Source organism: Hypomesus nipponensis, chromosome 3 (assembly GCF_054491055.1).
Source record: "Hypomesus nipponensis isolate SF chromosome 3, ASM5449105v1, whole genome shotgun sequence".
Taxonomy (NCBI): Eukaryota; Metazoa; Chordata; class Actinopteri; order Osmeriformes; family Osmeridae; genus Hypomesus; species Hypomesus nipponensis.
The window spans coordinates 1,251,420-1,279,406 of record NC_140363.1 but is presented as its reverse complement, the minus strand read 5'-3'; the positions used below and the strand labels follow the sequence as shown (position 1 = coordinate 1,279,406).

At 46.4% G+C, this 27,987-nt stretch overlaps 2 protein-coding genes and 2 long non-coding RNA genes across 5 annotated transcripts in view; 2 read left to right on the top strand and 2 right to left on the bottom strand.

The window, feature by feature from the left end:
* The window catches only part of LOC146298807 (uncharacterized), a 30,008-nt gene extending 26,407 nt beyond the window's left edge, over positions 1–3,601 (top strand). The window contains exons 2-3 of the long non-coding RNA XR_014734535.1: positions 2,692–2,735; positions 3,163–3,601. This is a non-coding gene — a long non-coding RNA (uncharacterized LOC146298807). The remainder of the gene's footprint in view (positions 1–2,691; positions 2,736–3,162) is intronic.
* Positions 188–18,879, bottom strand: LOC146298806 (uncharacterized). Of its 2 annotated transcripts, XM_084683521.1 has the most exons (3): positions 18,817–18,879; positions 18,557–18,719; positions 188–797 (listed from the first exon to the last, which is right to left on the bottom strand). In XM_084683521.1, the coding sequence occupies exon 3, from the start codon at positions 788–790 to the stop codon at positions 278–280; it is 513 nt and encodes a 170-aa protein (XP_084539647.1). In that variant the 5' UTR covers positions 791–797; positions 18,557–18,719; positions 18,817–18,879; the 3' UTR covers positions 188–277. The 2 variants fall into 2 exon arrangements, with proteins under 2 accessions (XP_084539647.1, XP_084539655.1); XM_084683529.1 differs by lacking the exons at positions 18,557–18,719; positions 18,817–18,879 and adding an exon at positions 9,637–9,721.
* A 327-nt stretch (positions 18,880–19,206) lies between these two features.
* On the bottom strand, positions 19,207–19,900 carry LOC146298805 (uncharacterized). Its single transcript, XR_014734532.1, has 4 exons — positions 19,785–19,900; positions 19,562–19,692; positions 19,339–19,469; positions 19,207–19,246 (listed from the first exon to the last, which is right to left on the bottom strand). It is a non-coding gene; the product is annotated as an uncharacterized LOC146298805 (long non-coding RNA).
* Positions 19,901–26,143: 6,243 nt separating this feature from the next.
* LOC146298804 (uncharacterized) lies at positions 26,144–27,035 on the top strand. The gene is made up of 2 exons (XM_084684523.1): positions 26,144–26,657; positions 26,755–27,035. Exons 1-2 carry the CDS (start codon positions 26,396–26,398, stop codon positions 26,967–26,969), a joined length of 477 nt encoding a protein of 158 aa, XP_084540649.1. The 5' UTR covers positions 26,144–26,395; the 3' UTR covers positions 26,970–27,035.
* The last annotated feature ends 952 nt before the right edge of the window (positions 27,036–27,987 follow it).

Below are 27,987 nucleotides of genomic sequence, written 5' to 3'. Positions count from 1 at the left end.
CACCCAGGGCTGATCAGGCCAAACTCCGTGGATGGCGCCCAGGCAGATGACTTGCACGGCCTTGTGCTGCAAATCGACAGCATCTGAAAAAACAAGAGTCAGAGAGAACAGAAGTATCAGATGTCTGTGCCTTTGTTGAGTGTTACAAACTATAAGCATATTCCCCCGTTACTCACCTGTTATTTTAAAGTGGTCCAGTGACATAAAGAGGTGCGCCAGCTGGAGTTCAGTGAGCAACTCTCCTTTGTCGACAACGGCCAGCCTGTAATCCAAAACCCTAACCCTGGTCCAAGTCCTCATAGGAGAGGACCACGCGACGCTTCTTTGGCTCGGCGGCACCCTCCATTCGTCCGTCCTGGGGAGACGAGGGTCGCTTGGACGGGGGACTTTCGTGCCTGGAGTCTGTCTGTGACACCGCGGTCGAGTGGCGAAGGCTTGGCGTCCGGTCGACGGGGTCCGCCATGTGGACAGGGCTGGGACCGCCCCGCTGGGCCATGGCATCCTCTGCCCGCCTGGCCCTTTGAAGGCGCACGGCCGTCACCTCCAGTTCCGCTGCCGACAGTCTGCTTTCCAGGGTGGCCAAATGCTCGAGTATCCTGGCTTCCACTTTGTCACAGCAGGCAGCGGTCTCCGACACCATTCTACGCTGTGCCTGCACCAGGCCGTCTTCGAGCCGCGCGCACTCGGCCTTCAGCTCCCTGACCCTCTGCCTCACAGCACTTTGGAGAGCCTCCATATGCGCTTCAAGGGCATCCACCTCCAAAAGTCTGACGACCTCCTCGCTGCTCATCTCTCCCCTGCCAAAAACACAGACAGGTGACAAACTGAGTTATATGCAGAGAAAAGCAGTGAGTGTGTGTGTCTGTGGGGGTGGGGCGGTGAGTGCGTGTATGTGAGTGTGTGTGTTCGTTCCCTACACGACTAGGCCATGTCCCCAAAGCGGATAGGCCATTTTGAGAGGCCTATAGCCAGTTAAAACATTTGTACATGTTTAGCAATGTACACGGTTTGGCTGTAAAGTCCAAGATTCGTTTAGTATTCATTAGTCAGTTTGGTGGAGGAGGCTATGCCCATCCTTGTGTATAGTAGCCTATAGTAGATTATGAATACGTTGACAATAAAGGCTATGGCAAGATGGGCGCATTGCTCGGGACAAACAAGCGTTTTATTAAGCCCTTTACATGGCAAAGTCGAAACTCGTCACGACATTAACTAAGTATAGCACGATGATAGGAGACCGACACAACACGGACCACGGAGTCACACACTGCTAGAAAGGCTTTGAAACACTTACTCTGTAATCGACAACAGTTTAACCTTCTTCTCCACAGTTTAACCTTGTCGTTCCTGTCGGTCAGTTTGTATGAGCAGAAGACAAATACCATCTATGGTTGTTATGTTATGGCCTGCTTCTATTGGTGTAAAAGCTAACAAGGGCCGATCCTACAGGCCAATTGGAGTCAACTCCCCTTCCACGTTGTTGTGCTGTTACCAAGTAGATTCTAACATTAATGTTTCAATTGAAACAAGTCTACTACAAGTCTGTTAAGATATTGTATTATTACATTTACGTTTATTCATTTAGCAGACGCTTTTATCCAAAGCGACTTCCAAGAGAGAGCTTTACAAAGTTAATAGGTCACTGATAATAACAACAAGATCTGAATATATATGTATGTATATATATATGAATATGTATATATTAGTGCTGTCAGTTTAACGCGTTATTAACGGCGTTAACGCAAACCCAAATTAACGGCGTCAATTATTTTATCGCGCGATTAACGCTCTTTTTGGCCTAGCAAACTTTTTTTCACATGCTGTTGCAAGAACTACCGACGTTAGAAAAACTACAACACCACACCGGATCTAGCTAGACCGGAAACAAAACAACAGGCACGCCAAACACTCGTTTGGCTTGCGAGCTGGCTAAAGAGTAGTAGCAGAGCCCGTTTACGGATATTAGACATTCTCTGGTAGTAGGCTAACTTTACGTTTTGAGTGGATGACGAGCGCGAGATGCCGAAATGGATGCCAATAAGATTCTGAATGGAAAGTTTGCTTTTAAAAAGTTGCCAAATGGTTCTATTGACAAGACCAGTGATCTGTGTGTTTTGTCGTTGTAAACTGAGCTATCATCGCAGCACGTCCAGTCTGAAATACCACTTGATGGCCAAGCGCACAGCTGATGCGAATTCTTTGCCCCCTCGTCAAAGCCAGGCGATTGCAATGTTGTTTTCAATAAAAAAAATATTTGCACAAAGCAATCCGAACCACTTTTCTATGTTGATAAGAGCATTACAATTTGAAAAAAGATTGGGACAAAAAGAAATCAGGGACATTTAGAATAGATAAAAATGTGCGATTAATTGTGATTAATCGCGAGTTAACTATGACATTAATGCGATTAATCGCGATTAAATATTTTAATCGTTTGACAGCACTAGTATATATATATATATATATATATATATATGAATATATATGAAAAATAAACTGAACAGCCGGCAGTGCGGCAGCCCCTGCCGGACTGCAGCATATTTGTTGCAATAACACGAATCCATAACAGATCCTCTCATTTAGAAAATACACTTTTTTTTGCCTGAAGTGCTTGTTAACCTGTTATTCTTATTGAATTGAACATGTTTCAACATGCCATATGACGTTGTGACATCTTCCCATTTCCATTAGAAGCGCCATTTCAGGTGACGGTGAGTGAGGCTGCGCACACTCAGGTAATTTGTCCAGGTTCAATAACAACAGATCTATGTACTTTTTGTCATTTTTGCTATTTCATTTGTGACATTTGTAAAGTAGGGTTTTATACTAGCTATATGTCATGTTAACTAGTAATATGGTGTTTGTTATAGGCTAACCACACAACGCGTTTAAACTTTGCCAAAACTGTACTGTGCATTACTGTCATTGAGACGCCATTGTTGCACTGTAGTAGCTAATATCACATTTGTATTCAACATGCCAGGCAGAGTTGCTCTGAAATGTGGTTACTTTGCAATGTAGCTAGTGAATACAGACCCTAACGTAGCCTACCATAACCATAACAATATTCTGGTTATCAGTTGTGCAGAGGTCTTAAAGGCTGGTCCTCAGGGCTGAAGACCTCTGAGTTAATGTATTAATCTGTGTCTTTGCTCCAGATAGGCATACGTCAACATGACCGGTTCCAGTCACAAACTTACCGTTGTAAGCAGCCCAGCCGCAGCACACAAACCTCTGCATTTCTACCCTCTCCACAATGAAATACCAAAGCATGATCACCAAATAGTCCAGCAAACACTCCTGCAGTTAAAACTAGTCCTCAATTCTGATAAGACTAAACAAATGTTGTTTTCAACTTCCAAAAAAGTACCTCAAATTGTCCCCTCAGTGTCCACTCTTGAGGGAAATGTCATAGAGGTGGTTCGTATGTACAAATATCTTGGTGTGTTGATTGATGATTCCCTTTCCTTCAAACCCCATATTGATAATCTTGTGAAGAAACTGAAACTCAAATTGGGTTTCTTCTACAGGAACAAATTTTGTTTTTCTTTTGAGGTCAAAAAGCTACTTGTCACTGCAACGTTTTTATCCAGTTTAGATTATGGAGACTTGATTTATATGAATGCCTCAGCTAATTGTCTATGTAAGATTGATGCTGTTTATCATGCTTCGCTGAGGTTCATTACTAATTGTGGAGCCCTGACCCATCACTGTGACTTGTATTCTCGAGTGGGTTGGCCCTCTTTGTCCACCAGAAGGCTGGGACACTGGTGTACTTTTATTTATAAGGCCATGTTAGGGCTACTTCCCTCCTATATTTGTAACTTAATCACACAGAAAAGTGTTGCTTCCCACAATCTGCGTTCAAACAATCAGATGCTTCTGTCAGTTCCATTTGCGCGCACAGAATTAGGAAAAAGGTCTTTCATCCATTCTGCTCCCACCACATGGAATTGGCTGCAAAAAGATTTTAAACTAACTGAATTGATTTCTTTGAACGCTTTTAAATCTAAGCTGAGAGTATTTCAGAACACCTCTTCTACTTGTAGTTGTTTTTTATGATTTTTAATTTACTTGGAACTGTTTTTATTATTTTAATTGAAAACAGTTTTTTCTGATTTTATTTGATAACAGCTTTTTAAATTTTAATTTGTGTCTTGTGAGTGTATTATTGTGATTGATCATGTAAATTGTTGCTGCCTCTTGGCCAGGACTCCCTTGAAAAAGAGGTTCTTAATCTCAATGGGACTTTCCTGGTTAAATAAAGGTTAAATAAAAAATAAATAAATAAAATAAAAACCAAAGCATGATCTAATGTTTTCTCTTTCTTTTCGTTTTTCTTCTTGGGTGAGACCCACAGCCGCACTTGGCTCCCTTCTGAAGCACGCGGGTGCAAATAAGAATGTGTACACCAGGAAGGAGGTAGATTTTGTTTATTTTTCCATTTGTCACAAGTAGAGGTACAGGTGTTAGAATTATTTAGTTGTCCCTGCTCCTCTTTGATAGTTTCCCAGCAGCGTGTCCAAACAAATGACAAACAAACATTTGGTCCTCACTCCAGCCTTTGCGCTGTAGTTTAGGGCAGTGGTTCTCAATCCTGGTCCTCGGGACCCCCTGCCCTGCATGTTTTAGACGTCCCTCCTCAAACACACCTGATTCAAATTAATGGCTCGTTATCAGGCCCATTTATTTGAATCAGGTGTGTTGGAGCAGGGAAATATCTAAAACATGCAGGGCAGGGGGTCCCGAGGACCAGGGTTGAGAACCACTGGTTTAGGGCAACAGGGTTCTGGCCGGCTCTGACCGTTTATGTCCCTGCAGGTGATCTGAAAAAGCTGTACGACCAGAAGCAGCAGCACATTGTCAACCTAGGCAGTGATCCTCTGGGGGCCGTGCTGGGGATCGACACGTTCTCTGTGAAGGAGCCACTGTAAGGAACACATATCGCTCTCACACTAACACACAGACGTACACACACACACGCACACGTTTCAAGGGATTTCCATGGAGAGGAAGCAGCTGCCTAATGCCCTTGGGAAGTGTGTGTGATTTATTTTGAAATGTGTGTAGACCATGTGGCAGACAGCTAGCATCAGTGTTGTAACCCCAGGTGTGTGTGTGTGTGTCCAAGACGTTTCCTCTCCAGGCTGAGCCAAAAACTTGTTCCTGTGTTAAACCCAGGTAAGCAGTATAGGATGAGATTCACTGGAATGCAGTGCCAGAGATGCCCATCTCAGAAAGTGTATCAAGCAGGATCTGGTGGTTCACCGTGTCGAATGCTGCAGATAGGTACAGCAAAATGGTCACGGATGACCTTGAAGCAGCTCTGGCAGACTGGAGGGAATAGTGACTGACAGGAGGTGGGGCGATGAGAAAGGATGAGGTCAGAGATCTCTGCCTCGGACAGAGGAGAGAAAGAGTTTAGACATGTAGTTGGGTCAGTCCTAGAGGAGGGAGTGTGAGTAGGAAAGATGGGTTCAGGGAACTGACTGCTAACATCAACTACTTTCTTCTCAACAAAGGAGGGGAATCCATCGGTCATTGGGGAGGAAGGGGGCCAGGTTTGGCCAAAGAGGAAGAACGTTGCGTCCACGGCACCACTGTGAGTCCTGACCTTTTAACCCCAGAGCCTTGCATCCATTGATACATGTTGATATCTTAGTACACAGTTTGTAAGTCACTTTGGAGAATGTGTGTTCTCTTTCTCTCCCTGATTCACCTGTATTGTCCAGCCATACACAAATGCCATTTAACACACGTATATAATGTGTTGGATGGCATTTATGTATGGCTGGTGTCAGGGCTGGCTGCAAGGAGGACCCAAAAGCGGAGTCCAAGGATAACCGAAATCTCACAAGCAAAGCTCTGGAACAAAAATAGAAAACAAGCCGCAGAAGGCAACTCAAAAGGGATGATCCGAAAAACGTAGTCAGGGAAGGCAGGGTCTGAGATCGGGAAGGCAATCCGGTATGTCCAGGAAAGGGTAAGGCAGCGGTTCGACGTGGCTGGAACAAAGGGCGTATCACATGAAAAGGAACTGGTATCAAACAACAAAACTATTCGGCAAAGAAGGAGGGAAAACAGAGGGTATTTATAAGGGGTGTAATCAATGCAACAGGAAACAGGTGGTGAGAAGGAAAATAGAAATAACGTTGCAATGACATGCAGTGACCACTAGGTCACCCCTCAACCCCTGGACAGTACAGATATAGCTACCACCAAAACAGTACAAATTCCACAAATGACGCACATGGGACATGGCACAAAGGTGATAACTCAGTTTGGAGACTATTCTCCCTCTGCTCCTTTTCGCTCCAAAAGTCGCACCGATCACACGCCCAAATCTATATGTGTCCTTGCAGGGGCCCCCAAAGCGACCTCTTGAACCCCAGCTAGGGACAGCCATAACGTATAGAAAATCTGCATATAAATGTGTGTGGATGTGCGTGTGTGTGTGACCCACACAACGGGACTGTCTATACGGACCTGACACCACACGACAAAGACTCTTTTACTTACTTCCCAAGATCCATAAAGAACCGGACACCTGGACCATCCCCTTTTAAGTTCCTCCTGGTAGACCCATAGTTTCGGATTGTAACAGCGAGTCCTACAGCATATTGGAATACATTGATCACTACATCAACCCCTTATCCACCCGTCACTAGGCCTGTCGCGATAGTCAATATATTGACTTATCGCACGGTATATGGAAATGAGCGCAATAATTTTTGGTGCAGCGATATATTGCAACTGATAATTTTTATAATAAGAAATAATGATTCTATTATTTTTTTACATAAGAAAGAATGTCACCAACATTTTAGTCGATCCTGCTGCTTGTCATCTTGTCTGCTGTCTGTGTCGAAAGCGTAGGCGGGACTAGCGTCTCCAGACACAGAGCGGACACCAACAGGTGAAAAGAAGGCGTGAACTCACTGTGTTATAAAGTGTTCTGTTTCGTGACATCGACAGTCAGCTAGTTAAGGAGAACAAGTAAAAATTGACTTGGTTTCAAAGCTGCTATCTTCAGCTCCGGTGTGGGAACATTTTGTCTTTAAGCCGAATGAGATGAGAGCCAATTAACGTGAACGAGCCGGTATGTGAACTTTGTTTAAAAACAGTGGAAACTAAAAGAGGCAACTAACCTAACATCTCACCTAGCAGTACATAACTATCCCACCCAGTTTTTCAACCTTTGAACAACAACTGCAGCTGGGGCTGGAAAAGGTTCTTCCATATAGTTCTGTTACAGAGGCCTTTTCCCAAATGGCCCACACTCACGGATAGCGTAACACGCTATATAGCCAACGAGATGCAGCCATTAAACACGGTCGAAAAACCAGCATTTACAAATATGCTGCAAACTTTTGACAAACACAGGGCTGCCAACTCTCACGCATTGGCCGTGAGACACACGCATTTCAACCATTTCACTTGTATATCTCAAGTTGAAAAGACAATGCCAACCAAGTAGCCCTGTTAATGTTGTAGGCTAAACAATAAGGGATGATGGAGTGAAGCGACATAGACGCGCGAACAGCCGTGAACACTGGGGGGGCATTATGTAATCAGTGGCATAAAATGGACTGAAAATTACAATTGACGTGTGTGCAATAATATAGTTTATCGCAATTAATTTTGGTGCAATATATCGCACAAGAAAAAGTAGTTATTGCGACAGCCCTACCCGTCACCCTAGTTACCTTAAAGACACATATCATTTGAGATGCTCAAGCCCATAGCCGTTCCCTCCCACATGCACATTTTTACCATCAATGTTGACAGCCTGTACATCAACACGACAATGGGTGTGCAGGCTGTCAAACACTTGTTTCAAAAACACCCAGATAACAATAGACCAGATCAGGACATTTTACAATTACTACAAATTAGTTTAGACAACAATGATTTTTTATTTAACAATAAACACTATCTACAAACAATGGGAACGGCCATGGGCAAGAAATTCGCCCCCACATATGCAAACATCTACATGGCTGAGTGGGAGAGGGAAGCACTGTCAAAGTGTCCACTGCAACCATCATTCTACTTCAGGTTTTTAGACGATATCATAGGAGCATGGCCACACGACATCAGACACTTTGTGGAATTCATACACATACTTAACTCACACCATCCATCCATCAGAGTTAAATACATCATTGACCCACAACAGGTTCACTTTAACACAATAAATGCAACACAAGACACTTCAGACACAAGTATATTTCAAACCCACAGACACACACGCCCTATTACATAAACATAGCTACCACCCCAAGCACATGTTTAAAGGTATCGTCAAATCACAGATAATCCGGTTTCATAGAATATCAACTCACAAAGATGATTTACACAGCTATTCAAACACTCTTTCACTCACTCAGACAAAGGGGATACTCCATGAGGTTTCTGCGCACCATCAAAAACGACACTTAGGCGGCCTTCTCTCCCACTCAGCCCACACACACAGCCAACACAACAAACAACGATACACACACAACAAACACACACACATCACACACACCTCAGACATTTCAAATACAGGCAACAGTACACACATAACCTGCAGCAGAGTCCCTCCCCCTCCTCCCCCCCGAATCCTCTCCCTTAGCCTACACCGGGTTCGTATCCTGTATCCTCCCCCAACCCCCCTCCTAACCCTGAACTTTCCCAGGGCCTTGCTGCAGTACCCCATCCATCACTCCATTATTACCCCATCTTTAACTCCATCCCATAGTCACAGTCTCCAACCCTCCCTTTAACCCCACTCCTCCTCCTCCCAAAACTACACCCAGCCTGGTCCCTCACCCTAACCACAACCCCTTGGATCCCACGCCTAACCCCAACCTACCCAGCAACTTTCTTGGCACCTTCAACAGCCAGTTCAAATTGACCTGGTTTGCACAAGTCTTTCAATGTTTTCACTGTGGGGTCTATCTTCCTTACTTCTATCAACAATCTTCCTAACTCCCTCATCCTTTGGGACATGTAGCCACGCTGGCTCTTGTCATGGCCATGTTTTGCATACAATGAGTCTCAAATTTGCAGATTAAGTCATCATTTCTAATGCAAAAAGAAACTGCATCTTGTTGCATACTACATATAATTTTCTGGTAACCGCTAGAGGCTGAATTTGGGATGGGTATTAATTCAGATGCATTTGCCTGCACTCTTTCCCTAGTTTTAGATGTCTGTTTCTTACTCTTGCATTTGGCATGGTGCTTCCACAGCTCTTTCCTTCCAAAGAATGCCAAGCAATACTTACATGGCAAATAGTCAAAAAACATCTGATCCAGTTGGGGGTTGCCTCCATGTGACAACTTCTCCCTGGCCACACTTCAATGCTGCAATATTGTGTTGGTAGTTACCTTTGTGTCTCAGCTCGTCAAGTAAATGCCTTCTTGTTTGAGCCTTTGGAATAGCTAAGGGCTTTGGCTACATCTATTTCACCTCCATGTTTCCGTTCTAAATGTCTAGCCATTTTCCCGTTCGGCTTTTCACAATAAACACAATAATGTTTTTTGTCCCAGACTCGCTTTCCTTTTTTAGCATTTGAGCTAGCTTTGACTGTCAGAGACTGGGCATCACAGTGTGGATTAGATGAGGGTGATGTTGAAGGTGAGAGCAAACCTTCATCCTTTGAGCCTTCAGAACTCTCCAAGTCCTCTGAGTCTGAGCTCTGTTGCGCCGGTGCAAAATCTGGATCAAGCGTTTTATCTTCCAGGTCAGAATCCTCATCAGAAGCCTCATAATTCTGTGAGACAAAAGGTCAACAAGCAAAAGGGAATGTTTCAACAAAGTGCTAAGCAGGGGTGATGCAGATAAATTATCAGACTGATAAAATGAAACAACACTCAGCTCCCATTTCCCTTAAATTGTAGTACAAATAATATAATATGTGTAGTGCCTATAGAGAGCTTGTCTCTCGACCATTTTGTTCACAAATTGCTAAAATAATACAGTACTTAACACTTTTGAAATAACAAAAGATGCTAATCAAATATGATGATTACTAGTACAGTGTTTTGAAAGGATCATGATATAATGCTATCTCTTACATGCAAGATAATTTATTATAACACAACGCCCCTGATGTTTGCCATTGGCATTCTAACTGCAGAGAGAGCTATGTGTATTGACCGAATATAATAATGAAGTGCTCAATGCACACATTTGACCAGAAGCAAAGCAATGACTAATCATACTAAAATTTGGGAAAATTGTTGAGAAGTACACTAGCAACCCATGACCATACAAGATAAACTAGAGAGCATACAATTTCTGGGGAAATTGTGAGGGTGTGCTTGCGGCTGCCCCAGCTGCCCATACTCTCCTGGTGTTTACACATTTCAAAAAGCATTTAGATGTATGACTGCAGTTCTGACCATTGTGTTCCCTTGATAATAAGTTTGTAAAAATTACATGCATCACTCAGATGGAGGAGAGGTGATACTGGTTGGTTGGAAGAGAAGGACGCCAAATGTAGCTCATGAAGATGCAGCGCCAGGTAACTTATTAAATTGTAATCAGATCAACAACTTGTTGGTTGCCCAACATGAGGAAGACACAGCATCTGCTTCTTCAACTCCTTAATCCTCTCAAGGCAACTGTTGCACCTGGTTATGAGGTTGTAGGCTATGGGACGTCTAATATTGCATTTGTCTATGTGTAGGACCGTGTTTCTCAAGTGTTAGGACATATTGATTCATAAAAGCATCTAAATGTAGCCTGTCAACGTCAATATATTAATGTTTTCTGTTATTTTAAAGTAAGCTCAGAGACGTATGAATGTAGAGTTGCTCGCTATATAGGCCTAGAGTAGCCTACCGGACACCGTGAGCTGAGCTCGCAATGCCTAGCCCTAGCCTACGTGACGCCGCTTTTTATGACACACTTCAAAGATGTAAAGGTGGTGCGATTTAACCCTGTAAGACCCCATGGCAGTAGCGGACTGGCCATCGGGAGAATCGGGAGAATACCCGATGGGCCGAAGCACTTTTGGGCCGTAGGGCCGCCGGCCATCCTACCCATAATTTTTTACTACTAATAAAAATGTTGGAAGAAGATTGAGCAACACGGTTTTCCGGCCCCCCTTTCCCCCAGGCCGATTGGTCTATTCCAAATGAACGTCTATGCAGCCCTTTTGTGCCGCTTATATACACAACAGCAACACTGACAGATCGAAAGTTAGCTATAGAGACAATATAAAGATGGAAAACCAGGTTAAGAAACGTTAACGCAATTACCTTCACTACACAATGTTTTACCAATTGGACAAAAGGCTATGTTTGTTTGTTTTACATCAAGCTCAAAAAACGAATCAGCCAAAATAATTCGCTCGCATTAAGCGTGGAAGTCCCAAAGCATCACATCAGGCACAGAATTTGCATGCATTAGCAGGGCGCTCGCTGTGGTGGCGTATACGGGACCGGTTCTGGTAGGCTGGTCTGGATCAAAGTCCAGGGCCTATTTTTACTCCCAGTCCGTCCCTGCCCCATGGTTGTAAAATTACAACGGCACTTTGAACGGTCTAATTGCTCTTTTTTTTTACATTTTGGGTGGCTCTTAAAAGAGCCGTTGTTGTGTGTGCTGTGGCTAGCACAGGAGTCGTCGGAGACCGTCTTGGATGTTTCCCAAGAACACATTGTTTCCAATGTGATCAAGGTGGACACCATCGGGTCGGTACATCCACCAAAACCATGTCTTATTTGGGGGTGTTGAATGCTCCCTATCCCACGGTCGGCCAGGAAGCTAGACACGGCTGCGTTGACTCAACGTCTTGCCCTGTCGATACCAGAAGCGCTGGTGCTCCTCTGATACCTCCAGACGCAGTGTTCCAGGATATCCTAAAACACCAGCAGAGTGTTTAGGAACATCTCCATGATGGCCCCCAGGTCTCGCTTCATCTGCCTCGTCAGGTCTACCCCGGTCAGTTGGCCGAGGTCGTTTCCCCTGACGTGGAGCACCATTATGTCCGGGCTGGGAAGCATGCCACGCTTCTCACGGAGCTTAGGCACAAGGTCTGCCCACCTCATGCCCCTCACTCCTACCCATTCAATATGGCACTCCAGTGCAAGGTTGGGGTACAGTCCGACCTCCGCGTGCCGCGCAAACCAGAAGACCAACGAGCTGCCAACGATCCAGACGTGGGGACGACTTTGGTTTTCCATGGTGTGATATGATCCAACATCTGCCTCTTATATACTAGCTGGCTTCCCGCTTCTTCTTTTTCAAACAATGCAAGGCTAACATCTGCCTGTTTATTTGCCGCCTGTGTCTGTGTTGTTTTTATTCACAATATTCTCATTGGTTGGCCTTGAAGACAAATATAGCTCTACATTATTTCTGAGACACTTGTCCAATTATGTAATTTTAACGTCCTGAATGGTATCATTTGAGTAATGAGGGCAAGCACAGGCTTATTGATTTCTTAAAAAACGTGTTTAATTATGCATGATAGAGGAGCCTAGTTAGAGAAGGATTTAGCAGTTTTATTATTACAAGTCTATTTTATTAATAATTTTCAGAGTAACCTTAAACCTTTCTTTTGTTTCTTCTTCATTTTCTTTGAGGGCTTAGTGGTCTCGGTTTAACATCATTGGGGTGTGCTTGCCTTCGGCGAGCACAAACCATTGTTATCTCACATATATATTATTTATTATTTATTGTTTCTTTTCGCCCCCCTAAGGATGCCTCAATATTTGGACTACATAGACAACGGCGATGTCAAAAGGTTCGTCTCGGTAGCGATTGCGTTGGTTGTATTGGGATTTATGTTCCATTGCACGGTTTAAGTAGAAATTACGTTTTTGTGGCAAAAAGTGAAGCTAACGGTGGCTAACTTGCTAGCCACAGTCACTGACGCCACTAACGTCACCAACGTCACGAAAACTCGCGTGACTATCTCTAGCAGAACATTAGTTTCCCATCTGTTAACTTGGGGGATACTAATCTGCAAGGCAGCTGCAGAAACGCCACAAGCAAAGAGGCCAGGGTGATATTTAATCATTTTACTTTGTGGTGTGAAACATAATTGTGAAATGTAATGTACAATATTAGCTGATATTATTAAGTAAGTAGGCCCACATCTACTTTCGGAAACGGTAGTCTACTATTTCACTGAAGCATTAGCATCATGACATTAGCCTCTGTTGCTTGGGCAACACATACTACAGTGGTCATGATGCATCTGTTTTCAATCGTTAAAATAAACATTCCTCACAAATACGTTTTTGTTGTAGGATTTATTTTGACATTAATAAACGATTTGTTGGTGAAATGACCATTACCTGTGGTTTCAAATCAGTGTGGCGGCTCACTGCAACGCTGTAGCCTACCCGAGACACTAATGAGTAGCTAACAAAAACATCTCTTTAGAGATGTTTAGAAAGTCAAACGGCGACGGAACATGTTTGGCTTTCCCCTTACTCAAAAGTTTTTCAATAGGTGAAAGTATCTGACTACTAACCTGAACTTCATTGCCACAGCCTAAACTTTGTCAATGTCAAAACTTTGTCTGTTCATGAAAATAATTAATGTCAGCCTGCTTCAGCCTTGCTTAGCTGTAGGATATACATTTTACTGGGTCTTGCTGCGCTGCTTGATTTATTGAAATTATTATGAAATGTTATGTTTTACTAGCCATTTGCCTTCTTAAGCAAATCACAGTATTTCCCACCCCTCATGGTGTAACTGAGACGACCGTAAATAGCCTAATTCATCTTTCAAGTAATAAGCCCCCGTTGAAGTGTTGAGCAGGAAATTAGCTGGTCTGTAGAGATCTTGGGTTGGTGGTTTTACTGATGCAGAATTCGCTCAAATAAAATTGATAGACGTAACGAGTGGCACATAACGTGAAGTAGGCCTAACATTGCATTTTATTTTGTTTGAGTTTTAATAACTTGTCCAGTGCATCGGGGCAAGTAGCACTAGCCTAAATTGATCTTCCAGACTTGCCGTAAAAAAAAAAAGTACTCTTCCCGGACAAGCCTTAGCTACATGGCTAGACTGTTGATCCAGATCAGAATCCATCATATCTTGGACACTCAAAATCAGCGAATCTTGCAGCCAAATCAAGTAGCCTATATTTATAGGCCTTTATATGGCTACAAACTTCTGCTTGGTTTCTAGCTGGCTACTTGTTACCAAGTTACAACTTTGTTGCAGGGGCATTCTTTGTCTACATTGCGAGCTAACAGTGTCCGGTAATTATGTCGCTATAAATAATGATGTTAAACCGAGACCACTAAGCCCTCAAAGAAAATGTAAGGTCAAAGAAACAAAAGAAAGGTTTGAGGTTACTCTGAAAATTATTAATAAAATAGGCTTCTAATATTAAACTGCTAAATCCTTCTCTAACTAGGCTCCTCTATGATGCATAATGAAACTTAACGTTTTTTAAGTAATCAATAAGCCTACGCTTGCCCTCATTACTCAAATGATGCCGTTCAGGGCGTTCAAATTACATAATAGGGCGATGATAGGAGGATAATAGGACATAATAGGGCAACCAACAAGTTGTTTATATCTGATTACAATTTACTAAGTTATCTAGCGCTGCATCTTCATGAGCTACATTTGGCCTCCTTCTCTTCCAACCAACCAGTATCACCTCTCCTCCATCTGAGTGATGCATGTCATTTTTACAAACTTATTATCAAGGGAACACAATGGTCAGAACTGTAGTCATACACTTAAATGCTTTTTGAAATATGTAAACACCAGGAGTGTATGGAAAGCTGGGGCAGCCACAAGCACACCCTCACAATTTCCCCAGAAATTGTATGCTCTCTAGTTATTTATAGCGACATCATTACCGGACACTGTTAGCTCGCAATGTAGACAAAGAATGCTCCTGCAACAAAGTTATTACTTAAATAGCCAGCTATACCAAATGCTAGACGCCCAGCAGAAGTTTGTAGCTAACAAAGAATGCTCGTGCAACAAAGTTGTAACTTGGTAACAAGTAGCCAGCTAGAAACCGAGCAGAAGTTTGTAGCTATATAAAGGCCGATATATATAGGCTACTTGATTTGGTTGCAAGATTCGTTGATTTTGAGTGTCCAAGATATGATGGATTCTAATCTGTATCAACAGTCTAGCCATGTAGCTTAGGCTTGTCCGGGAAGAGTGGATTATTTTTTTACGGCAGGTCTGGAAGATAAATTTAGTTGCGCCTGGTTAGAAACACATCGAATTTAATGCAATTTTACACAACACATAAATTATTTAAAAATGAACACCCATCTTTGCTGTATTGAAAGGGTCCCGTGTAAGCCAAGGGGCGTCTATTGCATTTATCTATGTGTAGGACAGTGTTTCTCAAGTGGTGGGTCCCGACCCAAAAGTCGATCGCAAGCTGGTGTAGGTCATTCTGATTAATAAAAGCATCTTACTACGTATGTTTTATGTTATTTAAAAGTAAGCTCAGAAACGTATGAATGTAAAAGGCATCTTTGTAAACCACTCTGATCTGTTGTAATGTGTAGGCCTATAACTATGTATAGTTACATACATTTGACATACAACATTTAACTTATTTGACTGTAAAGAATGACTTTGTATTCTAGCTGACCAACAGCGCAAAGACAACAAAGCTGACGAGATGTAATATATATAGCGCTATATATATATATCTGGCTACTACAGTACGGCACTATCTGGTGGCTGGACGAATTGTAAAGTAACCTCCCAAAAGCAGTCTGGAACGGACGACGAAAGGTAGAAAAATTAGCTGTAGGATTAACAGCTAGGCTAACTAATTTGTCGTTATACTGTAGCTACCTGCCACTCGTATATTGTACAGTACTGTAGGCCTCCCCAGGCCAAAGCGATCTGGAACGGAAGACTACAAGGTCGCAAGTCAAGTGGTAAATGAGTAAATAGTTCACCCTGGCCTCTTTGCTTGTAGCGTTTCTAGTTAGCCTATCATCTCCCAGAAGTTAACAAGCTGCTAAACTAATGTTCTGCAACATGTAGTCACGCGTGTTTTCGTGACATTAGCAACGTCAGTGACTGTGGCTAGCAAGTTAGCCACCGTTAGCTTCACTTTTACCACAAATACGTAATTTCTACTTACACCGTGCAACGGAACATAAATCCCAATACAATCAACTCAATGGCTACCAAAAAGAAACGTTTGAGACCAAAGTTGTCTATGTAGTCCAAATATTAACAAAGTTTTAGGGGGGCAAAAATAAATAATAATAACTAGAGAGGGTACAATTTCTGGGGAAATTGTAAGGTGTGCTTGCTTGCGTTGGTTGCAGGGGTCCCTATCTAAATTACAGTGCGTTCACACTGCAGCGACGCGATGCAAGCGACAACATGTTTTCCATTAATTTTCTATGGAGCCAGGCGAATCGCTTGCGTGGTGCATTGTGGGTAGGGTTAGGATATGTACTCTGATGACCCCATCGCCAAGCAGTTCAGTGCTTCGACCCGCATAGGCTAGAGGTAAATGCACAAGTATTCTAGAGCCATGTAGATCTTCCATCAGAGGGGGTAGGGGAATAGACCCCCTCCAGGACCCCAAAGGAGTCCCAGGCCTGTAGACCTTGTAACGCTCGCTCCCGAGGTAGGTAAATGCCTAAGCACTAAGAGGACGTGAGCAACCGACGGGTACATGGATAACCCACCTCCGTATCCTCAAATGGACGTGTGCGGACCAGGTCTAAGCAGGAGCATGCTCTGAAGTCTTCTGTCCCCACAAGAGAGGTGACCTCAGGTGTCAAAGGTCACTCGTGGATAGCAGAGGTGACCGGTAGCCATAGTACATGCTATATTGGAGTGTAGACACTGAGGGCTCCTCATCTCCAATTCCAGGCTCGAAGCGCCGAGTGCACGAAGCCAAAGGTGTCTTGTTTCCTTCTGCCAGTCACTCCTGTCACCTCCGCCTGAGTCCGGTCGGGAGGAGCGACTAGTAAAGCAGTAGAGCCGGCAGAACCGTGGCCCGAGCTTGAGGCTGGTGTGAAGATCAACCGTAGCCATATCAGGGCTGCTTTGAAAAGGAGTGGTAGGGTGGGCTGGACCGTAGCCTGGGCCTACGGCCGGAGGGGGTCAAAAGACTCCACCGTTGCCGCGTAAGGGCCAGATGATGTGCTTTCCAAGTACATCACCGAATGAGGGAGCTGTGGCAGCTCGATCATCAGAGATGACAGGATCACAGGCTATATGGAGGACCAAGTCCCCCTCGGTCCAGCCCCCGGGCAACGATGATTCAGTGGAGTCCAATCCGGGTCCTCTTGAAGAGAAGGGGCATGGTCGTGAGTGAATGAATGCACGTGAGTGTGTGAGTGCGTGTCATACCTGGGCCCGGTAACTAACTTAATCTGAAATTCTAAGAGGGGTCTGCCTGAAAAAGAGAATAACCTATACCGTAACCAGGGCGAGTTTGAAGAGAAGAGGACCTCTGCACCTCGCGTGCTGCTGGAGAGAGAAAGGATTAGTGGACGGGACACGTGAGTGCCGTGAAAGCAAAATGGGGGTGCTCGGGAGACGAGCACCGCAGACATACATGAGTATGGGGAAGACAGGGCTCGAGAGAGGAGAGGGTGCGCGTGGATGTGGAGGTGTGTGTGTGTGTGTTGGAGCGAGAGGAGAGATTGAGAGGAGAGATTGAGAGGAGAGATGGGTTTGAGAGTGTGTGTGTGTGCGTGTGCGCTAGGCAGAGCAAGAGAGGGGCTCCTCTGAGCCAAAATAAAGGTGGTCAAAAACACAGAACTCCACTCCCCGGGCGGTGCCTCCTGCAGGCCCATGCCATAACATTAAACAGAGATATGCGGAGTCCTAATCGGCCACGACTGCAGTTTCGCTCTCCTAAGAGCTCGTCAGGTGACAAAGTAAGAAATAAAACCACGTACGCAGGACAAGGGCCGAGCCTACGACTATGGACTATCAAGAACTCAGGGGTGACGACCACAAAAAGGGGGGTGTTCGTACCCCCTGTGTCCGTGGGCGCCCACCCAGAATCGGTCATCTCAATTAATCATCTAGTGAAAAGAGGAGAGAGGAGAGAGAGAGAGAATGTATTGATGGAGAGTGTGTGTGTGTATGCTAGATGAGAGGAAACCAGAAAGGATCTTTAAAAGGAAAAGTGCACAGATTAGGGGGATAAGTTTGAAATTCCTATCACCCTGACAGATCCGAAGATCAGCAGGGGTCGAGGTCAAGTGCACTGACACTTCCAGGAACCCACGGATCACCCACAGAGAGAAAAGGGGCTATGCCCCTCCAGGAACTCCGAAGAGGACCCAGGCCTAGTACCACATGGCAGCTCGCTGCCTGACACAGAGAGCAGAGAGGCACCGAGAGAGAGGAGGAAGAGAAGAGAGGAGAAAGGGAAAAATTTAGAGGCAAACAAAGGTCAGGCAACATGGATGACTCCCCCTAATCCAACCAGACATGCCAATGAACAGGACTAAGGCTAGAGTAACATGGCAGAAGCTAACACCACTATCAGTCCTGACCACTATACTACCACATGAAATGACAAATTGACTAGAGATAATACAGACACCATGCAAACAAGGAGACAAATAGAGGCTATTACCATGGGACAGGATAGGTAGCAGACGTGGAGTGAAACCAACAAGGTCCTCAGCGACCGTTGGCAAATACAATCCCAAACGCCGCCAGAGGCGGCGTTCCGGGGGGTACACGCCTCCTCAGGGATGAGAGGCACGCTCTCCTCAGGGATGAGAGGGCGTGTTATCCTGGTGGGGGGGGAAGAGGGAGAGAGGATGAGGGGTTTTGTATTGTGTGCTGACAGCAATCACTGAGGTGAAGGAGCATGAGGGGGGTATATATTACCATACGACAGGATAGGTAGCAGACGTGGAGTGAAACCAACAAGGTCCCCAGCGACCGTTGGCAAACACAATCCCAAACGCGTTCCGGGGGGTACACGTCTCCTCAGGGATGAGAGGCACGCTCTCCTCAGGGATGAGAGGGCGTGTTGTCCTGGTGGGGGGGGGAGGAAAGAGGGATAGAGGAAAGGGGGTTTTGTATTGGGTGATGCCAGCAATCACTGAGGTGAAGGAGCATGAGGGGGGTATATTACCATAGGACAGGATAGGTAGCAGACGTGGAGTGAAACCAACAAGGTCCCCAGTGACTGTTGGCAAACAATCCCAAACGCCAGAGGCGGCGTTCCGGGGGGCACACGTCTCCTCAGGGATGAGAGGCACGCGTCTCCTCAGGGATGAGAGGACGTGTGATGATGATGATGGGTAGTCCCGTTCTGGTGGGCGGGGGGAGGGAGAGAGGAGCAGGGGTTTTATATAGGGTGATGCCAGCAATCACTGAGGTGAAGGAGCATGAGGGGGGTATTACCATAGGACAGGATAGGTAGGATAGGCCGCCTCCGGCGGCGTTCCGGGGGGTACGCGTCTCCTCAGGGATGAGAGGCACGCGTCTCCTCAGGGATGAGAGGACGTGTGATGATGATGATGGGTAGTCCCGTTCTGGTGGGCGGGGGGAGGGAGAGAGGAGCAGGGGTTTTATATAGGGTGATGCCAGCAATCACTGAGGTGAAGGAGCATGAGGGGGGTATTACCATAGGACAGGATAGGTAGGATAGGCCGCCTCCGGCGGCGTTCCGGGGGGTACGCGTCTCCTCAGGGATGAGAGGCACGCGTCTCCTCAGGGATGAGAGGACGTGTGATGATGATGATGGGTAGTCCCGTTCTGGTGGGCGGGGGGAGGGAGAGAGGAGCAGGGGTTTTATATAGGGTGATGCCAGCAATCACTGAGGTGAAGGAGCATGAGGGGGGTATTACCATAGGACAGGATAGGTAGGATAGGCCGCCTCCGGCGGCGTTCCGGGGGGTACGCGTCTCCTCAGGGATGAGAGGCACGCGTCTCCTCAGGGATGAGAGGACGTGTGATGATGATGATGGGTAGTCCCGTCCTGGTGGGCGGGGGGAGGGAAGGGGGGGAGGGAGAGAGGAGGAGGGGGAAGGGAGAAGGGGCTTTGATGCCAGCAGTCACCAGGTGAAGAAGCATGAGGGCGGAGGGGATTGGATGGAGGGGGTGAGTGGTGTATGATGCCAACATCACTGGTGTGAAGAAGCATGAGGGGTTTGCTGTGGGATGGAGTCCCTGAGTGCCAGCAGTCATGGAGGAGAAGCACACGGGTGTGATGGGGTGACAGGTCCGCTATTTAAATCAGCGACCAGTGGTCTAGAAAGGTGCGGCTAGTGGAGGTGGACCAGTGGATGTGGTCCCACCCGGTATTGAACAGGTGGGCGGGGAGGAGGGGGATGGTGGGTACCTGGAAGTAGAGGGATGCGTTCAGGCAGGAAAGGGTGTCCCTTTCAGATTGGGATAGGAGAAGGTTGTAATTAATCAGGGGACCTGCACTGAGGCAGAGGGGAAGACAGTGGTGGCCACCGTGTAGAGGGCAGTGAGAAGGCGAATGGAAATGTGTACTGGGGTGGACCTGTTGTTTATACCAAAAGCTAGGACAAGGACAACCCGTGTGGTGTGGGGTTCTGGAGGCTCTTGAGGATGCCCAAGGCATGGTATAATTTGGCTCCAGGGTAACAGTCCACCTGTACATCCTGTCGGAGTACAGGAGGGAGGTGATGAAGGTTAGAGTCACCCAGGACCAATACGCTCCTAATAGGAGTCAGGGTCCAAAGGTCCTTACGGCCGTGATGGTCGTGGCAGGTGTAAAGGGGGGTGAGACGTAGTCCAGAGGGCCGGACCGTCGGGATTGAAATGGGGGGTAGGGGGGAGGATGAGGAGGAGGGGAGAGGGGTGGGTAGGGCAGGAGAGGTTCTCCAGATGGCAGAGGGGAATAAAGGGGAGGACAGCATCACTGGAGTGCGCAGGCGGGGAGGGGGGAACTGAGGTCTGGGGAGGTTTGCCAAAAATCTGAGGCGGAGCGTTTGGGAATCATTCCCATAGCGACGGGCGGGGCGGGACATACTAAAGAAGGAAGGGGAGGAGAGAATGAAAAACCCACTCACAATGACATTCAAGATCCGAAGATCAGCAGAGGTCGGGGTAACGTGCACGGACACTTCCAGGGACCTCGGATCACCCACAGAGAGAGTAGGGGCCGAGCCCCTCCAGGAACTCCGAAAGAGAACCCAGGCCTAGTTACTCATGGAAGCCCGCCGCCTGACACAAAGAGCAGAGAGGCACCGAGGAGGAAGGAGAGAGAGAGAGAGAGAGAGAGAGAGAGAGAGAGAGAGAGAGAGAGAGAAAAGGAAATTAGCAGAGGCAAACAAAGGTCAGGCACCATGGACTACTCCTCCTAATCCAACCAGACATGCCAATGAACAGGACTAAGGCTAGAGTAAAATGACAAAAGCTAACACCACGATCAGTCCTGATAACTATACTACCTCTTGAAATGACAACATGACTAGAGATAATACAGACACCATACAAACAAGGAGACAATTAGAGGTTATTACCATAGGACAGGATAGGTAGCAGACGTGGAGTGAAACCAACAAGGTCCCCAGCGACCTTTGGCAAACACAATCCCAAACGGCCAGAGGCGGCGTTCCGGGGGGAACACGTCTCTTTAGGAATGAGAGGCACGCTCTCCTCAGGGATGAGAGCGCGTATGATGATGGTGATGGGTAGTCCCGTCCTGGTGGGCGGGGGGAGGAAAGGGGGGGAGGGAGAGAGGAGGAGGGGGAAGGGGGAAGAGAGAAAGAGCCTTGGGGTTGGGGTGATGCCAGCAGTCACCTGACGAAGAAGCATGAGGGCGGAGGGGACTGGATGGAGGGGGTGAATAGTGTATGATGCCAACATCACTGGTATGTAGAAGCATGAGGGTGGAGGGGACTGGATGGAGGGGGTGAGTAGTGGATGATGCCAGCATCACAGGTGTGAAGAAGCATGAGGAGTGTGCTGTGGGATGGAGTTATTGAGTGCCAGCAGTCACGGAGGAGAAGCACAGGGGTGTGATGGGGTGACAGGTCCACTGTTTAGATCAGCGACCAGTGGTCCAAAAAGGAGCGGCCAGTGGGGAGGGTCCAGTGGACATGGTCTTGTCCTGTACTAAAGAGGTGGGCGGGGAGGAGGGGAATGTTGGGTACCGCTGAGTGCAGGGATAGGTTTAGGCCCGTAAGGGTGTTCCTCTTAGATTTGGGTAACCGGGGGTCAAAATTAATTAGGGGGAACCGCACTGAAGCGGAGGGGAAAACAGTGGTGGCTACTGTATAAAGAGCGGTAGGTTGGCAGGTGGAGATAGGTACCGGGGTTGACTTATTATTTAGGCCAAAGGCCAGAATAACCTGCGTCACCTGGGGGAGGGGGTTCTGGATGCCACTAAGGATGTCTAGGGTGTGGCAGAGTTTAGCCCCCGGATAGCAGTCAACTTGTACATCCTCGCGGAGTACAGCGGGGAGGCGATGGATGTTGGAGTCCCCCAGGACCAGTACGGTCCTGACTGGGGTCAGGGCCCACAGGTCTTTACGCCCATGATGGTCGTGGCAGGTGTAGAGGGGGTGCGGATGTGATCCTAAGCGCCAAGTGGTCATAGTTGACCCGGAGGGTGGAGGGAGGGAGGAGGGAGAGGAGGGGGCGGGGGTGGGTAGGGCAGGGGAGGTTCTCCAGAGGGCAGAGGGGAATAAAGGGGTGGACGGCGTCATAGGGGTGCGCAGACAGGGAGGGGGGAACTGGGGTCTGGCTGCGTGCGCAAGCGAGCCCCACTGGGTGGCCAGAGAGACAGCCTGATGCATCACCAGGCAGACAGAAAGACAGATAGCCCAGTGGCGAGCCTGCGCGCCCCACTGGTTGAGCAGAGACAGCTTGATCCATTACCAGGGAGAAGGGACAGACAGCCAGGTGTCTCCATCACTAGGCAGGCAGAGAGACAGCCTGTTGCATCACCAGGTAAACAAGGTGCTATATCGTGTGCCAACATCTCTCTGAAGGAGAGAAGAAGCAATTGTATGGGTGCGTGCATGTGTGCTGTGACATGCATCTTGTGGGAGCTAAGCAGGCAGAGAGAAATGCTCAGGAGCCTGCTGACAGGTCAAGGGAGTGTGTATTAGAGGTCAAGGTGATCACCCCTAATGACCACCAGATAAACAAACAACCACCACAGGGGAGTAAGGTGGATGGAGGTGATGGGGATTAGATTGGGGAGGCAGGACAGTAGTTGAGAGGAAGGGCAGAACAAAAGCTTGAGCCCAGTGAGATAGAAGAGGCAGAAGGAGGCTTAGAGGCCCTCGACCCTAGAGAGACAGCACTGACAGTGGAGAGGGGACGCAGACGAGAGAATGGATAGCGCTAAACGGTTAGGTGGAGGGGGGGCCCCAACTGTATCCTGAAATAATCTGAATAATTATTCCTATCAACGTTGTTGTGAATGATAACCATGGTGAACCAGAGTGCACCTGAATACATCATGCAGAGGGATAAATTGTAGTAACAAAACATCAATGCAGTGAGCCAATATACACATTGATGCTTGATCCCAAGGAGCAACAATAAAGCCATTATTGCATATGCACAATGAACTCATGTGCACACTGAAGCATCATAGTGAAGAGCATTAAATGTGTGAGGGGAATAGAGGGGATGGGGGGGGGGGGGGGGCTAGACGTGTCCTAAGGCATTCTAAACAATTATTCCTAACACTCTTGTTGTAAATGATAAATATAGTGAGCCAGAATGCACTGAATACATCATGCAGAGGAATGGAGTGTAGTAACAACACATCAATGCAGTAAGCCAATATACACATTTATTATGTATGCATTATGAACCCAGTTACACACTGAAGCACCATAAAATTGTGTATTAAACGTGTGAGGGGAATAGAAGGGGAGGCCCCAACCTGTCCTAGAGTGTTTTAGACAATTGTTCCTATCATTGTTAGTGTAAATAAGTTATTTGGGGGGTAAAAATATAGGGAGTTATGTGTGGGCATTATCAATTGGAAGAGTCATTTGTTATGATAAGAAACTACTGGAACTGTAGGAAACTATTCCTGTTACTATTGAGGGGGGCCCTCATCAAGATGGCGGAGGGGAATTTAAAGGTCTTGCTAATGGAGGTGGGCTAGCGCCGCTCAAAGTGAATGGCGAAATCAACATTACAATGGACAGGTAATTAGGTAGAATGAACGGGACGCAGGAGGAGAACCCGCAGCTATGTCAGAAATGTAATAAAACAATTGACAACTATAAATTTACAGCGCAGGAGAGAAATACTTACATTAATTATCGAACGGGAGATGGGAGGACGGGACGTGAGGCGATGGAGTAGGTGGTGCAGCGATGGCGGACAATTGAAGTTTTACAAAGGCTGAAACACGGTGAAAACGGGGTTAAAACAGGATTAAATTATGTTTGTTGAGAGGAAAAACGGGAGGACGGATTTAAGATAGTCTAGGGAAACGTGTTAGAATTGCAAATGTCAAAGAAATAATTTATAATTACCAATTTCGACTTTTAATACAGGTGCGGCGATTTATTTCGTGTAGCGCTCAGAAGTAGAAGGGGACCGGAAGAGACCGTTTGATGGACAGCTAGGGGGCCGGAAGAGACGCGAGAACCAGGAAATGAAACGGCTAGCGGCAAGGGGGCTAACTGCGAAATGGCTAACGGTGAATTAACATTAAAGAACGCTAAAGGGATGTTTTTGAGGCACGGATTCATGTAAGAGGGGGAAGAGGAAATGAATCCGACCAAAATTGGGAGCGTGGGGGCCCGTTAGAATGAAATATAAGTGAAAGTTGAAATGAAGGGAATTCCCCAGAGAAGCCGCAGCTCCAAATGAGCAGCGGAGGGAGGGAGAAGGGGAGGACAGGCACACACAGAGAAGGGATATGGTTAGGGGAGAAATTACCTGAGTGTGCGCGGCCTCACTCGCCGTCATCAGAAATGGCGCTTCTAATGGAAATGGGAAGACGTCACGACGTCAATTGGCAAACATGTTGAAACATGTTCAATTCAATAAGAATAAAAGGTTAACAACTACTTCCGGCAAAAAAAAAAAAAAAAAGTATTTTCTAAATGAGAGGATCTGTTACGGATTTGTGTTATTGCAACAAATATGCTACAGTCCGGCAGGTGCCGCTGCACTGCTGGCTGTTCAGTTTATTTTTCATATATATATTTTTTTTTTGTTGATATATTCAGATCTTGTTGTTATTATCAGTGACCTATGAACTTTGTAAAGCTCTCTCTTGGAAGTCGCTTTGGATAAAAGCGTCTGCTAAATGAATAAATGTAAATGTAATAATACAATTTCTTAACACAACGAAGACTTGTTTCAATTGAAACATGAATGTTAGAATCTACCTGGTAACAGCACAACAACGTAGAAGCGGATTGAACTCCAATTGGTCAGTAAGACAGGCCCTCGTTAGCTTTTAGACCTATAAGAAGCAGGCCATAACATAAGAGCCATAGGTGGTATTGGTCTTCTGTTCCTACCAACTGACCGACAGGAGCGACGAGGATAAACTGTGGAGAAGAGGTTTAAACTGTTGTCGATTACAAAAGTAAGTGTTTCAATGCCTTTCTAGCAGTGTGTGACTCAGTGTTCCGTGTTGTGTCGGTCTCTTATCATAGTGCTATACTTAGTTAATGTCGTGACAAGTTTCAACTTTGCCGTGTATAGGGCTTAATAAAACGTTTGTTCGTCCCGAGCAATGCGCCCATCTTGCCTTAGCCTTTTTTTGTCGACGTATTCATAATCTACTATAGGCTAACTATATACACATGGATGGACATAGCCTCCTTCACCAAACCGACTAATGAATACTAAACAAATCTGGGACTTTATAGCCAAACCGTGTACATTGCTAAATGTGTACAAATGTTTTATCTGGCTATAGGCCTCTCAAAATGGCCTATCCGCTTTGGGGACATGTCCTAGTCGTGTGGGGAACAAACACGCACACAAACACACGCACTCACCCCCCCCCCCCCACACACACACTCACTGCTTTTCTCTGCATATAACTCAGTTTGTCACCTGTCTGTGTTTTTGGCAGGGGAGAGATGAGCATCAAAGTGCATATGGAGGCTCTCCAAAGTGCCGTGAGGCAGAGGGTCGAAGAGCTGAAGGCCGAGTGCGCGCGGCTCGAAGACGGCCTGGTGCGGGCACAGCGCAGAATGGCGTCGGAGACAAAGGCCTGCTGTGACATGGTGGAAGCCAGGATGCTGGAGCATTTGGCCACCCTGGAAAGCAGACTGTCGGCAGCGGAACTGGAGGTGACGGCCGTGCGCCTTCAAAGGGCCAGGCGGGCAGAGGATGCCATGGCCCAGCGGGGCGCTCCCAGCCCTGTGCACATGGCGGACCCCGTCGACGGGACGCCAAGCCCTCGCCACCCGCGGTGTCGCAGACAGACTCCAGGCACGGAAGTCCCACGTCCCAGCCCAAGCGACCCTCGTCTCCCCAGGACGGACTAATGCACGGTGCCCCAGCATCGCAGACAGACTCCAGGCACGGAAGTCCCCAGCTCAAACGACCCTTGTCTCCCCAGGACGGACGAATGGAGGGTGCCGCCGAGCCAAAAAAGCGTTGCGTGGTCCTCTCCTGCGAGGACTTGGACCCAGCCACCAGGGTTTGGGTTTTAGATTACAGGCCGGCCGTTGTCGACAAAAGAGAGCTGCTCACTGAACTCCAGCTGGCGCACCTCTTGATGTCGCTGGACCACTTTAAAATAACAGGTGAATGAGTAACGAGGGAATATGCGTATAGTTTGTAACACTCAACAAAGGCACAGACATCTGATACTTCTGTTCTCTCTGACTCTTGTTTTTTCAGATGCCGTCTATTTGCAGCACAAGGCCGTGCAAATCATCTGCCTGGGCGCCGTCCACGGAGTTTGGCCTGATCAGCCCTGGGCGCCGCCCAATTGCAGCCAAACCTTTTTGGCCTACGTCATGGACAAAATCAGGACACACCTGAAAACAGTGGCCAAGCGAGCGCTGCTGGAAAAGCTGAGGCAGTCCTATTTGGAAGACCTGGCTCATCCATAGCAATGGTTTCCATCCAAATTATTTTTATCTTCTGTTCTGTTGGTGTTGTTTTGAGTTGTTGATATAAAGGATGTTATTGGTTTTGAGACAGTGTTTTTCTTGACTCATTCTGGGTTTTGGTCTGTAAGGAATTTACTTTGGCAGGGAGGTGCATACATTTAACATATGGGAATATTGAAAACTTAAATATAAGTGGACTAACTATACAAAAGGAGAAAGGTCTAGCTAATACTAAGGGGGGTCTAGCTAATACTAAGGGGAATAGAATAAAATATAAGTAGTCATAATTTACAATATAACCTAAAATTAACAGATAGTGCAAGAGAACGATACAACAGTGCAAATTGCAATGTGCAGGGTGTCATTGTGCAAGACACCCCCCCCACACACACACACACACACTGAGAGAGAGAGAGAGTGAAACATCATAATGGCTGCAGGAAAGGATTGAAACAATATATGCCAAATACTACACACAGTGTTTTTATGCAATGTATCCAAACAGTGTTTTCGCCCAGTTCGCTAAAGTGCCCACTAGATGGCTCTACATGTATGGACGATGACGTTAAGTAATCCTGGTCACGGAGTATCTAGAATAAATATTGATCGAAAACCATTCTTAAATGTCCTCCAAACAACATCTTGTTTGTTTCCAGACTCACATACACAAACATTAGGGAGCCAACGTAGACTTGTTTCGATGTTAGAATTTACTTGGTAACAGCACAACAACGTGGAAATGGGAGTTAACTCCAATTTGACCCTAGACCAGTTAGAAGCAGGCCAAAACGTATTTGCCTGGTAACAGCACAACAACGTGAAAAGGGGAGTAAACTCCAATTAACCCTTGTTAGCTTTTACACCAATAGAATCAGGCCAAAACTTAACAGCCATAGGTGGTATTTGTCTTCTGTTCATATACCGACTGACCGACGACAGCAACGACAAGGTGAAACTGTTGTTGATTACAAAAGTAAGTTTTTTTTCACAATGTATGCTTCATGTTTTGGCTGCTTGT

Bases quoted from the DNA above. Each gene is read 5' to 3' on its own strand.
- LOC146298806 (XM_084683521.1), bottom strand. From the start codon at position 790: ATGAGCAGCGAGGAGGTCGTCAGACTTTTGGAGGTGGATGCCCTTGAA.
- LOC146298804 (XM_084684523.1), top strand. From the start codon at position 26,396: ATGCACGGTGCCCCAGCATCGCAGACAGACTCCAGGCACGGAAGTCCC. The intron at 26,658-26,754 runs GTGAATGAGTAA...TTGTTTTTTCAG, and splicing joins GGACCACTTTAAAATAACAG to ATGCCGTCTATTTGCAGCAC.